Source organism: Pygocentrus nattereri, chromosome 10 (genome assembly GCF_015220715.1).
Source record: "Pygocentrus nattereri isolate fPygNat1 chromosome 10, fPygNat1.pri, whole genome shotgun sequence".
Lineage (NCBI taxonomy): Eukaryota > Metazoa > Chordata > Actinopteri > Characiformes > Serrasalmidae > Pygocentrus > Pygocentrus nattereri.
In genome coordinates this window covers 30,872,391-30,887,095 of record NC_051220.1, presented here as the reverse complement: position 1 = coordinate 30,887,095, position 14,705 = coordinate 30,872,391, and the positions used below count along the sequence as shown (strand labels likewise).

The window sequence follows — 14,705 nt, the reverse complement described above, 5'->3', positions numbered from 1 at the left end:
TTTAATTTTCTTTCAAATGTCATTATCAATACAAAAGAAGTGGGAGTGAAAGAAAAAAAAAACGTTCCATTGTGGACCTAATTGCCACAAGGTCAAGTTACAGATCTGGTTTCACATCCGTGCTTTCAAACGGCAGCCTGCAAAACCTAGAGCACAATCCACCTGTCTCTATCAGGTGAGCTCAGTGGCAATATATTAACAGAGGACCTTTGAGAAAACAAGTGGGCTGATTCATAGCAGGTATCAGAAACCGTCGCCTTGTTCTTTCACTTGCAGGTAAACAAAAGCTGCCGGGCGAAGCACTTCTGGTTCAACTGAACGCAAAGTATTTATTGTCTTGCTCTTTAAATCTTACAGAGGACCTGTCTCTAAAGGCAGGTTATGAGTGTCTATTTCTTTTTAGAACGTGTTTACAATGCACAATTAGGGCTTTGTTGGAATCATCTAATAGTTTAAAAAGGTTGGGAAGGATCCCATCATAGGCCCTGGAATGATTTGGCTCCTGGTGAAATTCCAGTCACACAGAGAAGGGAGGCAGATGCAGGACCTGAGAGCTGCACACCTGTTGGAAAGGTTACGAGGGAACGCTGGGGAAAAAAGGGAGAGGCCAGTGGACAGTTAGAGGGCAGGCAGAGCCAAGGGCCATATTTTCATTAGCTGTACCTAATGAAACTGCACGGCAACTGGGAAGAAAGCCCTACTGCTGGGACTCACTACCCGCTCCGAAATTACACTGCCACTCCAACAACAAAAGGGGCATTCCGTCCTCGCAGCGACATCAGCACTTAACACCCAGTTTCAACTCTCAGCATTTCCTCTCCACATGGAAATTTCCACTCTGCCAGCTCACAGGTAGCATGTGTCTGTGTTGAGCAATCGAGAGCAAAGTACAGGAAATGCTGGCCTAAGTTGGTGCTTGTATAAAGATAGTAGAGGATGATGCTAATTTAGATCTTTGAACTATTATTTTTATTGGTTACTGCTGGAGCTGGTTTTCTATGCCAGCTTTAAAATGCCAAATAGAACTTCTTTAGGCCAGTACAAGTAAGGGTCACCCTTTATTTTTATAGTTTCCTGTATAGCTACAAATACTTGATTGTTAATAACTGTCTGGTTTAGCTTAGTTGATTTTAACACGGGTGGGGTTAGAAGTTCAGAACATTTACCAAGCATCTAGAGTGGCCCACCAAAATAAAGTGTAAAAGAAAGAAAGCTTTTCTAAATGATTCTTGACTTATATTTTAAAGAAAAAGGAAAAGTTCATATAGATCTCAACATTATGTGCTTTAAAATGTTTCTCCACTCTCTCTCGACTCATATTCAGAATGATTCTTTGAAACACTATTCACTGAAAGGGCCTGACTGATATGTGGCAATAATTTGTGCCTTTTGTTTTTTTGCTCATCCCTTTGAGGCGATAACAAGACAAAACATTTCACAGAGTTTCACAGGACAGCTCGATATGAGGCATTCTTTGTTTACCTATACAGCAATAGAGGCTAAACTGGTGATGCTGGACACAAAACACCATCATGATGAGCATTACAAAACTATATAAAATGAATCTACATCTAACCTTGAGCGGCATGTTATCACAAAAATATGGTTGTTTTAAGGAATAGAACTAATTAAACATTATAAAAATAAGAGGTGATAAACAGAACACAAAACCAACCCACTTTACAAATATATTATTAAAAACTGTTAATTTATGTTGTTTAACTTAATAACTGACCATTGAAAAGTGACAATAATATTAGTCAGCAAAACACAATCAAAGCAAAACTATTGGAGTACAAAGTCAGACTATATTAATGATAACCAGAATTGTATATTCCAGTAGTTTTACTTATACAGTATTTTACTGACTGATATAATTGTCTATTTTTGATGGTCAATTTGGGACCTATAATTGGTATCAGCAACGGTTGGGCTCTAATTGAAAAGATCTTTAAGAAACCAAATGCGGTTTTTAAGGGCAGACATCTTCAAAGCCTCACATTGAATCCAGCTTTCAGTCCTGTATTTTGTTACCACTGGTAGTTAAGGAGGAATTTCACCAATTTTTCAAAATGTCTGTATAACAAATGCTTAAGACATAAACAGTCATTCTGCCTCTAAAGCTTTGTCACAGAAAGTTATTACAAGCTGCCTGACACATAGTTTTGATGTAAGATTTTGGTCTAAAATATGTATTTTTAACATCCATTCATAGCAGAGAGACACATGCAGGGTGTTGTAAGGCAAAATAGAAGAAAGCTGTTTTTAGATTTAGCACTATTTTCAGAGGACACATCTGCTGGTTATTTTGAATAGTAAACAAAATGGCTATATTGGCACTGTACACATTAACTAAACATATAGACATATTGTAGACATCACCACCATTGCAAAAACCATTGCACATTAAAGCACTCTACAGACTTTGTTTACATCTCAATGTGAATTGTACAGAAATTTAATTTAGACTTTTTAAAATTAATTTTTAGCAAATTTAGCACTTTTTTATGTAACTGATTGGCCATTTAGTGTCATATCTGACTGCAAAGTTCTGCACTAAAAACTGCATAACATCCAGAATTGAAGATCTTTATTCTATGGCAGTGCTTTATACTTTCATGTTTAATGATTTCAGAGGGATTGAAACTTCTCACAGACCTACAGGTGTCACAAATCCATTGAGAGTTGCAGCAAAGCTAATAGATATCCTCTTACTGATCTGGCTTTGATTTGCCAGGCTGAAAATAAGTCCTCCTGACCAGGTATTGTCATTGCATATGACCGAAATATGCCTCTGGCCATGACCCCTTCACCTGGATAAGTCTTGGAGGGTTAGCAGAGCTACTGAGATTAGATGGACTGTCCTCTTGTGAGCTAACTGCAGCAAGGCCATGTTCTCTCTTGCATGACGGCTCACAGCTCCCCACGCTGAGTGTGTGTGTGTGTGTGTGTGTGTGTGTGTGTATGTGTGCGTGTGTGTCTCAGGTACAATGCTGAAGCACAGAGGTGTCTCTCAGGAGCAGAGGTGCAAGCGAGGGTGAGAGTGTGTGACACGGATAACCCCCACAGATGGAAAGCGGCCGCTTCTAATGTTTCACCCCCCTTGGCTCGCACTCCACACACTTGGGACCATGTGTGAAAGCGGCACAGTGAGTGGGAGACTGAAACAAGAGGCTTTGACCTCCAGCTGCACTGACATCGCCTGTCAGCACCCAACTCACCCCCTCCCCAACCCCTCCACCTCCAAATAAACCCCCATCCAATACCTAGCAAGGAGCGGCTCAAGGGTGCACGAAGAAACAGGTTTTGAGCTGCGGACCGCACAGAGCGACGCCCCCTTTCTCAACAACAGGGGCTTTTGAGTGCCCAATCTAGCATAGGAAAGCACTCTTTTATCTGAAGCGACCGCTTTCAAACAAATCGAGCGACTTACTAAGCTGAACCAAGTCAGGTGCACTGGTGATATTACAGAAAAGAGTGAATAGGGGGAAAAGAATAAGGAAATATTGGAAGTTAGAGAAATGGTTGGATTGGTTAGAGAACTTCAGCTACACAAAGGGCAGTTTTTTAGTTACAACTAGTACAAACTAACAAAAAGCTTTTTTAAAAGCCTAGCAAAAGCCTTAGGTGGGATAAGTTCATCCAAACACAAGTGATGTCATTTTTCATTCTTAGGAGGGGGTTAATTGTTTATAAACTGCTAAGCTTTAAAGCTGAATGTTTGGTTAAAGGCCTCAATTGGGGTCAGTTAGTCTAGTAATGTCAACAGACAATAATGAGCTTATTGTGAGTGTGTGAAAACAATACAAGACAAAAAGTCATTGTGATCACAATGGGCCATCCAGTTACAATAATAGAAATGGGGTAAGCCATGAAAAAATATCTGTATCTTATATAAACAGGGAGTTTAAGGAATCACTGAAATTAGCCAGGTGTTCTGGAAGCTTTTTAAATGTTTTTAAACCTTATAACGTTCACCAATTCCCTTAAACGATTGAGCAAGTACCAAAAAGATGGACAGAAAATGTCCTTTCAATCCAAACTTAAAAGCATTACATACGACTCTGTGGTTTAACTTACATAAATGTTTAGATTACAGCAAGTCGTGGTGGCTCTCACCATTTTAACTAATGCGTGCCCTCTTCATGAAGGCAAGGTGGGATAATGAACTGCCCCACAATTACCATAACTTGCCGATGTTATCTTCAAGCAGTAGAGCAGTTGAGATGTGTGTAATTGCTCTGTCAGCCGGCTTTAAAGTGCTCCCCTCTGCCCTCAGCCACTTCAAAATGAAATTCTTCTCTATGCTTCTCATCTATGGAGAGAGAGAAGCCTGTGTCTGACTGGGAATCTTCAGAGAGAAAGCTTACACTTTACTGAGGGGCGCAAAGGAAGAAAAACTCTTACAACGATGTGGTAACAGAACTCTAAAACATTTTCTACTACAGATTTGAGATGACAGACCGGTGTTAAATCCGCTACAAACTGAGGAGACAATGAGTAACCTCCAACAAGATGTGAAAAATGGGAACTGTAGGTGTTGGATTAGTTATTTATAAAGGGTATTTAGGCAATTTAAGGCTATCAGTCTGCCTTCAAATGGCATTTTAACACAAGGAGAACACAGCACTACTGTTTCAGTAGTAGTGTTGTTTTCAGCTTTTCAGAGGAAGCATGACTTCACAGTCAAATCAGTGTAAACCAGACTTTCTTTGCCTTTTTATAACCAAAATTAAATTAAATGAGCTAAAAAAAAACGTAAAAAACTGCTCACATTGTTTTAAGAACATAATTTCTACACAAGTATGTTAAGCTCCTCCTCAATCTAACACCATGTTCAAAGCTCTGCCGTTGGCTCTATGGTGGAGGATGGCCTAGTCGTCAAGTTGTAAATAAGTGAAGTAGAAATCTATTGTCTGATAGCTGTAGGTTGGAGACAGGCGTCTCATTCAGCTGGAGACAAAGGCAGGAGACAGACGGTCTAACCTTTGATTCCTTCCAGGGAGAGGTGGCAGTGTCTCGGCACATGTCTGCCATGATCACAACGCAGCACTATGTCCACAGACTTGTAAAGAAGTCTATCTTAATCAGTTTCTCTAATGGCTGTGGAGAGCCATAGACTACAGCCTGCTGAAGGAGATTATACTCCAAACTCGCTGGTATTTGTGTGCTACAAACAATGCTGTTTAAATTTCAGACGAGCTCCTCCCATTTTTCATGACCCATTTGTTAAAGCCCAAAGTGTTTTGGCCTTGACTATATTAATCTCACGTTGTCTTGTAGCGTTTCACAATTTATTTAAAAAAAAGGAACAAATTATGGGGACATCTAAAATCACATGTCTAAAAGTTGATGCAAAAATGTGAATTAAAATCAAAGTACATTTATGATTTCTTCAACTGATTTCTCACACAAACCAGTTAATCATCTCACACAGTGCTCTATTTCCGTACACAAATGAAGCATATTGCTTTTGTTCATCTGCTCAAATAGGAAGTTGGCTGGGAGGTTATGCATTTCCCATTTTTTCTGTAAATGTATATAGTATGAAAGAAATAAATATTACCAGTATATATACTTTACATTTTTGGTGATTTTTTTGTATTATTTTCTCATTTAAAACCCTTATACAATCTAATATACATTATGAAAAGTTGTACAGCTTCTTATTAATGTTTAAAATAGGGTCTCACTTTTATTTTTTAATATGTAGATATAAATATATATATTTTGTCAAAATATATGATCATATGGTCAAGGAAACAAAAAGGAGACAAACATACATCTCAACATAAACGTTATAAATAAGCGTCCAAGTGATGATATTTGGGTGTACAATGGGGCTGTTAGACATCGTGTTCATTGCACGAGTGTTTCTTAATTCATAATGGACTAGCGACAGCCACAACCCTCTACTACCATTTCTTGGTAGTTTTTCAGGACCACCCTGTCAGTCTCATCCAAGTAGAGCATTGAGATGGCACTGAGCTCAGTGGGCACGCAGCAGGCCTTGGGGATATTGCTGTTCACCGAGTTGACCAGTGTTTGTACAATAGCGTGGTTAGTGGAGTTCAGATGGTCTGCCAGAGGGAAAGGGCATTCCCCATGACAGTAGTAGGCCTGGTAGCCGGGAGGGGCCACTATCCAGTCATTCCAGCCTACTTCACTGAAGTCCACATAGAGCGCGTGTCTCCGGCAGTTGCGGTTGCGCTTGCGGCCTCGCTGCTTGGGGCTGCGTTTGGTCCTGCGCGTCAGCGGGTGGCCTTTGCCATCATGGCCAAAAGTCACCAACAGAGGGCGCAGCTGGTCCCAGTCTTCGCCTGGAGCCTGGTGCAGGGAGCGGCTGATGCGTACATGCTTGTCCTGGTGCCTCAGCGTTCGGTTCAGGTGCAGCACCTCAACGGCCAGTCCATGATTTGGCAAGCGGTCACGGGTCCAGCGCAGCACAGCCGGACTCACATCAAAACTCTCCCAGTTGGAGGTATTGTGGTGCACCAGCCGTGTGTCCAGGAGCCGCGTGATCAACTGCCCAGGCCGCGGCGGCTTTAGCACCTCATAGACATTTATCCGGTGGAGCCCCTCATTTCCAGCGTCCTCTGAGCTGGCCTCTTCGATTTGTTTTCTGTACAAGCGCAGCTCTGCTGTGGACAGCAGCTCGTCCTCCGGGATGCTGCTCAGGTTGAAGAGGAAGCGAAGTGGAGTACCAGTGGTATATGGCCCATCCGATTGCACCTGCTCCATATGCTCTGAGGGAAGAGACACAGAGGATACACAGGTTACCTCTACAAGCTTTGAAGCTGTGTTCAAAATGATCAGTAGCACTATACAGGAGAAGCACTATATAGGACAATATTACAAAAAACTAAATTCATGATTCAGTTAATGAGACGAATTAGCTGATCAGTTAATTAGTTAAAAAAGCCTTCATGAGTCTTAGAGCCTTTTCACAGTAGCCATAATATGCTATTTCCAACTGTTTTGGAAGTCCCTCAGTTTTCATAAGTCAGCAAGCAAGTTAATATTTTAAAAACATTTATCTGTCAACAGTTATCTGTTCTAGGTGAGAAATGTAGTTGTGGAGTGGTGGGAACTGCACCACCCCCCCCCCCTCCTTTGGGCTCAATAGCAGGAGAACAACATCAGAACATTTCAGTTCAATCTCCAGAAGAAGGTTAGACACCCCTAAATTATGCCTGGTTATGTGTGGTGACTAGCTATCCTCAGAGATAACATACCAAATGACACAGTCCAGTATGAGTGTTCTGTATTTGCCAAAGTAGCTATAATCTGTACACTTATTGAAATGCACCGTGGGTCTGTAAGAAAGCCATGTCATACTTCATTATGTTTTAAACACCATTATAAAATGGTAGACTTCCAAAACAGCACATTATATATTTAAGCTGCCATATTTTGGACTATAGTTCAGTCAGGCCAAGACAGACTCTTTCAACTAATAGTGCTCCTGTCTTTCTTTTATAGCAGGGGTACACAGTTCCAGTCCTGGGGGTCTGGTGTCCAGCACAGTTTGATGATTTCTCTACATAAACACTTCCCCTAAACTTCAATCAGAGGAGTTGAATGAGACATACTTGAGCAGGAAAATCATCAAACTGTGTTGGACACTGGTAGTACTGGAGTTGTGTACCCCTGCTCTATAGACATCAGTGACTTTCCCTAAATCCTATACATCAGAATATGCTGTTTCTCCACTTGGGCACACCTGGGGGACCATTTAAATTCAAGTGAACTACATTTGCATATGTGACCAAAGACCACTTAATGGATACAAAGTATGTACACATTCACCTTCAGCAGTCACAAGGGTTTATTTAGCTTACATACATGCTTCCCTATCTGTGGCCTAGATCACAAGAATCCACACTGTCTGTTCTCCCCTGGCTGTGCTGAGAAGTGCATTACTGAGACAGGCCTTGATTACTGCGCCGTGGCTGCAGTGCAAACAAAGCGGAGGGTAACTGTTCCGTGCTCAGTCTGCAGATTTCTGGCACGATCACTATTGTTGGAAAACGAATGTTGTGTCTGCCATGTTCCTGCTCAATTTGGCCCTGTTATTTCACACCCAGGACCTAATCTCGACCAGGTGGTTCTTGTTATTGGAACAATCTGTGTTTTTGATTAGATCTGCAGTTTGTTAACTGGAGACATTTATCATTTTCATCATGAATAATCATTAGCTGTTCACTCAGACAGTCTTTGGTGGCAGCGAAAGTCTGGCTGCTCCATGCTAATACTTGAGTTTTAATAAGTGTGTTTATTGAAATGCCCTTAAAACTTGAGACCTTTCCTGCACTTTATCACATGCAGTAGTCTAGAATTTTGCACTTTGTACAGTGTTTAACTGGCCATAATAAAAACATAAGCAAACCAGAGGAACCTTTTTATCATTTTTCAATCTTTTCAACCATAGAGTTAGGAAATTCTTCAACACGAAGGCCAGTTTAGAGAATTTTGCTTTCCTCTTTGTGTTCTCTGGGAGCCAAACAGGCCACATTAAGACTGGCTCCTCCCTTCCCAATGGCAGACATCTTCTCTACTCTTTCTTTTTCCTTTACTGCGCTCTGTATGCCTGTCCCTATCACTACAATCTTATATAGGAACACATATGCCCAACAAAATAAATAAAAGACAAAATAACAGGAATGCTCTGCTTGCCGTGCTGGTGCCCCTCTATCACCTTGGCACTGAAAGTTTGTTTTTCCAAGGCTCCTGGGCACTCTGTCTGCCTAAGTGCCCACATTGTTGGCAGCAGGACTTTATTTAGAAGTCTGCAGAGTAGCATTAAAGATAATTGCATGTTAAGGAAGGTCCCTCAAAAAGATCTCCATAACTGAAGGCAGAGACACACTGCTGCACAGTCTTTACCCATACTTGTTTTAGTGTTTTGAGCATATGCAATGATAAAAAGATGCATTTTATCTTTTCTTCAGAGAGGGACATTTTTTATCATTTTCATCAATATTGATTAGCAATTGAGTTAGATAATCTTAGTTGTCAAGAACTGTGGTATCTTTATAATCTCTTTATAATACAGTCAAAAATGTACAAACATGAAAATAATTTTAAGATTTTATGTCAAGCAAATTTTGACTATTTCTATTGGTCCATTTAACATGACAAACATAAGTATTTACATGAATCTTACCTTCATGATGGAATGCTCTTACAGTGTTGGCTCGGCTCGTGGACCTCTCAGGATACTCAAAGCTGACCTCCTGAGCTCCGGCCTCGTCTGCCTCGCCCGACTGCAGCCGGTAGAGGTCCAGCAGATACTGGGGCACCACCGCTGAGCGGCTGGGCCGCGGCCGCCTCTGTAGGCCAAACATGTGCAGCAGCGTGGCCTCAAAGTCCCGGAGCAGTTCATGACTCTGACCCGGGTGATGACCCGACACTTTCTTCTTTCCTTCCTCAGGTATCAAACTAGCATGGTTGCTCTCTCCCAATACGACTTGGCATAATAAAATGACCATCAGCATTCGATTACCAGGAATCATGATGTCTCTGGTGGACAATTGGTGACAAGACAAGTGGTGGAAGGTGGGGGAGGTTAGAGTAGCAGAAAAGTGGAAAAAGAAAGAGAAAAAGAGAGAGCACTATGTTTAAAGAGGTGTTTAACTCCCCACAACACAACCCCCAATTCAACAGACCCGAAGTTGCCTTATACTTCCTAATGAAAACATTTTTAATGGGTAATAATTGCTCAGTCTGGCTTGTTTAAAGGCTGATGATCAGATATCTCCATCCTTTTTTATCTACAACATCCTAAACGAATAAACAGCTAGTGAAAAAGCTTGAAAAAAAACTCTTGAATGGAATCTAGTGGAGCCATACACCACCCCCTCCTCCCCAGCAGGATGATTAGACAAATAAGACAAGAGCAGCCTCAGGGTCAAAGCAAACTCTAACTCGATAAGGAGCAGGATCCCTACAAGCCTGACCCAACTGAGGCCAAACAAAGGAGCGCGTGCCACACATTTCGGAAACCTTTAGAGCAAAAGTCAAAAAGATCCCTTTCTTTTGCCACTGTTTGGTAAGAATAACTAAGGCATAAATTTGCTCCTAGAAATCATATACCAGAGCAAGTCCAAGAAAACAGGCCCAAAAATGCAGTGTCCCTGTCACATGGCATAAATTGGAAAGGCGTGGTCCACTTACCGACAGAAAATAAAGCATGGGAAAACAGTCCATGTTTGTTGGGAGCCGACACTGGACGAGTTCTTTGAGGAAATGTTACGTGGTGCTGGGAGGCTGCTTGAGAACTTTGGAGAGAGTCTTGTCCTGAAAAAAAGAAGATAAAAGCAGAAAATTGTCACTGATTCTCATATTCAATTAATAAACAAACGCACAAAATGGAATTAAGAAAAATGAACATATTGTCGACAAAGCATTACATTAGCAGTTCCATGACCAACAGGGCAGACAGTTAATCCCCCCTCTGCTCTCCAGCACACCAGAGCTATCTGTGCTCATTAGACGTGCTATCAGATAGCACATGACAGTTCAGAGATGATAGCAGTGTCTAATTAGCATGAAAATAGAGGTGAGGCTTGTCAACAAAGGCATCCCACAACTGCTTCTCTTAACGGCTCCTGAAAGCAGTCCAGTCATCATCAATTTAACCCCTCCCTAAGAGGTCACCCAAACTGAGCAGAGAGGTGGAGTCTTCCTCATCACCTTCCTCATCACTGTCAGCACCACTAAAGTTCATCCTTCTGAGGCTATACATCCATGAGATGGAAATTACTGAACTGTGAATTATCTTTTTTTAAACTCTATATTGAAATTTTACTGAATAATAATAAGCCTATAGTTGTAAGAGTAAGTATAACTAGCACAGCGAAATTCAAATACAAAGCAAAGCAAACACACAAACTAAGGCATTAAGGGGAAAAACATTAAAGATGGCACATTGGTGGCAATATAACACAATAACAAAGTGTATCTGATAGACCGGACACTTCCAGTTATGCAGTTTTTGAGACTTTTGCATGGTTAATCTCTGTCAGTACAGTGAGGAAGTGTACTAATAATATTAGGAGTGTTGGTCAAACAAGGCCTCAACAAACAACGGCACCACTGAGAGGACAGCCCAACTCAATGGGTGAGAGCAGCAACGCGTGCATTTTGTCATCTTTTGGATTGGGTTCCGCTGGAGTGAGCCCAAGCATTACAACAGAAATGATGCATATTAACAAGAACGCTGGGTGAGTGAGTGTATGTATGAGTGTGTTTCATGAGCGCACAATTGTTAGTGTATTTTATTGCTCCATTTGGTCATTCTTCAAGCAATCAAGGAATGATTCTGGCACCAGATCATGGTGGTGACCCTTGTCTGACCCTGTATGCTCCGTTGTTATAGTGTGCGGTTTGGACAGGACTCACATACGTTCAATCGCAGAGCTCAGCTTTCCAGTGACAAGTTCAACAGAAGTGTGGGGATACAGTTTGGGAGGTAATGGACTTTTATGTCTGGAAGTGTGTGTTTGGGGGGGGGGGGGGGGGGGGGGGATGTGAGGATCATGCTTTCTTTTCTAAGTTTTGTGGATTTAGGCCCCTTAATGCAGTAACAGCTAAAATGGATTTTAATATATTTTATGTGGTAACTTGTAGTTCAACATTGTAATCAGCACAACTATAAAGATTAATATCATTAAAAGGCCACTGAACATACTCAAAACACACACATATGGAGCATATATGGACCCTTATTTAAAACCACTGTCCAAAATGTTTACAATTTTTTTGATGTGCTCAAGAATGAAGACGAGTAATGCAGGCTCTTTTGCAATGAGTGCAGAATATGGTGCAATTTGGCCTGGGCTGCTTGCTTCCTCTGGTTTGGCAGAGCGCTGTGGGCCTCACGGCGTTTGACTTCACTCTCCCTAACCCGACTTAATGAGAGCCGACTATGCACATGGCCCTTTAGATGTGTTTCCTGAGGAATTTGACAGGGAATGAGGGGGGGGAGCAGGTTACCGCAGGAACAGACAATAGTAAGGACCCAATTTTAGCATTTTATCTCTGTCACGCTTCATTCACATCTCACCAGAACGTCTTTAGAAGTCGCCGCTCCCCGAGCTGAGAAGTCTGCCTTGTGTTGTTGTCTTCTGTTTTGGGAGCTTTAGTGTGCAGATGTATGGCTTATATAATGTCTAACAGGCCTGGAGTTGTTATGGTCAGTTGTAGATTTAAAATTCCAGAATGTGCATAAGGATGAAAAGAGGGAATTCATTAAGCGAAGGGAACATTAAAGAGATTCTCTCTTGTGCAACGCATGTTGACTATAAGCAGTCAGCGCACACCTAACTTTTCACTCTATTTACATTTTATGCCTCTTTACACAGGGTGACACCTCATTTTGCCGGTGCTCCGCTATACTCACAGCTTCAAATGACCTGCTATTTAAACAGCAAAGAACAAAACTGCTCCGTATCCGTTTCCCCTTTTTTTTCATGGAAAGCTGCCTGAACAACACATTTGCAGGTGTTTCTTTTAAACCTCTCATTCACTACAAGACCCTTTTCACATGATTCTGAGTTCTGAGTGTATACTAATCAGTGTATCAAAATAGAAAGGCGGAGGAATATGTGGTCTGAGTCTGCTAACTCTTTTGCTATTTGTGCAAATAAAACTCTAGGTGACCATATTTAACTTTTTTCACCCCACCCATTGTTCCATTGCACTATCGCAGCCATACGTTTCTTAAAATACAAGAAGCGAAAATACACAAAGCCAAACATCTAGGTTTGGCAACGTCAAGTTCTCTGGAGTTGATTTATTACTGAGACGGCACTCCCCGCAGTTTGCTCTGATATGTGGAACCACTTTTAAAATGTGCTTAGTCCTTACTTTCGCCCCCCCCCCCGCAAAGAGTTTATTGCGGCCGGGGCCCAGGGCCCATCTGTACTGTGCTCTGAGGCCAGAATGGCCAATTTTCTGAAGGGCAGAAGACACAGAGCACCACAGTAAGGGACAGAAGTAAGAAAATAAGCTCTGTGTGGCCAAAATTAGATGAACAGAAAAAAATTGAAATTCTCTACAGATAAACTTTTGAAACCTTTCTGTTTCTCCAACAATGCAATCCATTATACTGTTTGATTTGGTTTCCACACAACACTAGTCTGTTTATTCTCTAAACAGTTGATTATACTGCACCATACTATGTACATTACGGTCTGTACTCTTTATATTCTTTCTAATAGTTTCATGCTCCTCAGTAAGGTATGTCTGGACCAAACCAGAAAACCACTGGCACTGCGAAATCAACACCACTTTACCCAGTTTAGCTTTTCAGCAGAAACAACCATCTTCCACATGACTCTATCTCAGTGTACCTCGTTCTCTTTATGACCTGTATGCGCTAACAGCTCAACTACAACCCGGTCAGAGCAGCATTAGCCCTCCTGCCTCCACACAGAGCAGAGGAGATCAGCAGGAGACTCGGGAAGCGCGCGCAGGTGCGCAGCCCCTCGGCCCATCTGGAAACGGGACAGAACGCGCTGCGCTTTCCAGTGAAGCTTGCACGGAGCGCAGAGACAGAGGCAGAACTGTTCTACCCTCAGCCTCCCTGCCGTCCCTCTGACTTCTCCACTCTATGCAGCTTCACCTACAGCTAAATTACGCTTCATACAGCTGCGCGAACGGGATCGAGCGCGCGCAGCCATAAGAAGCCACAAGCGTCCAGCCCCGAGAACGCGCGCAGCTCCTAAACATCCATCCCATCCATCTCCATCACACCGTCCAGAACGGAGCGGAGAGCACTCACCATGGGTAGAGGCGCGAGCTGTATCCTCAGGGCGAAGGCAAAACGGGACGGATGGGGTCCTCTAAAGAGCTTCAAAAGCCACGCGACAGAGGTCCGCTAAAAGAGGGCCGAAGCTCGCGCGGCTCATTAGGTCCGAAGTGTCCCGGGACAGAGCGCAGGCTGGTAGCTCCAGAGCAGGGCGCGCGACTCACACACTCACTCACAGACTGATCCGCTGCTCCAGCGCTGCTGCACTCTTTATGAGTCCCGCCCAGTTCAGGCCTGCGCTCTCCTCCTCCTCCACTCCCACCCTCCTCTCCCTCCCTCACCCCCCCCCCCCTCCACCGGCCTGTCCGGCACCTAAGATAAACCACCTCCCCCTCGCGCTCCCCAGAGAACACACACCGAAAATCAGAGCGTTTTATTTTTACAACTGTTACATGGCCCTCTTTTCTGACTCTCTCTCTCTCTCTCTCTCTCTCTCTCTCTCTCTCTCAGTCTCTCGCTCTCTCCCCCTTTCTCTTTGAAAGAACACACTGTGTTCTGAGTGTGTCATATTTTTTGGAATACATGGTGTAGTGCACCAGCACCCCTTTGGCCACCACATGTATCCTATTAAAATGCCTGCTTGGGTTTTTGTCGTACAGGTTCAATGCACACACATTCACACCATTCACATACCCACACATATGCATGTTCACACATGGGTACACACATACACGTGCATATACACATGCACGCTCATACACAGGCAGTGGCATGTAATGTACACATGTTGGTGTGTGTATATATATATATATATATACACACACCAACACAGGATGCTGCCCACATGACGCTGTTGGCTGGATATTTTTGGTTGTCAGACTATTCTCAGTCCAGCAGTGACACTGAGGTGTTTAATATCTCCAGCAGCACTGTTGTTTCTGATCCACTTGTA

The 14,705-nt window shown here is 42.6% G+C and overlaps 1 protein-coding gene across 4 annotated transcripts in view; it reads right to left on the bottom strand.

Moving 5' to 3' along the window:
- Positions 1–5,280: 5,280 nt before the first annotated feature.
- The window catches only part of bmp4 (bone morphogenetic protein 4), a 102,815-nt gene continuing 93,390 nt past the window's right edge, over positions 5,281–14,705 (bottom strand). For 3 of the 4 annotated variants that reach the window (XM_017690923.2, XM_017690925.2, XM_017690924.2), the window contains 3 exons: positions 10,177–10,299; positions 9,167–9,522; positions 5,281–6,746 (listed from right to left, as the gene is read on the bottom strand). In XM_017690923.2, the coding sequence (XP_017546412.1) occupies positions 5,893–6,746; positions 9,167–9,515 (1,203 nt within the window). In that variant the 5' untranslated portion in view covers positions 9,516–9,522; positions 10,177–10,299 and the 3' untranslated portion in view covers positions 5,281–5,892. Of the gene's footprint in view, positions 6,747–9,166; positions 9,523–10,176; positions 10,300–13,786; positions 13,982–14,705 lie in introns of those variants that run through there. The other variant, XM_017690922.2, reaches the window with a different exon arrangement.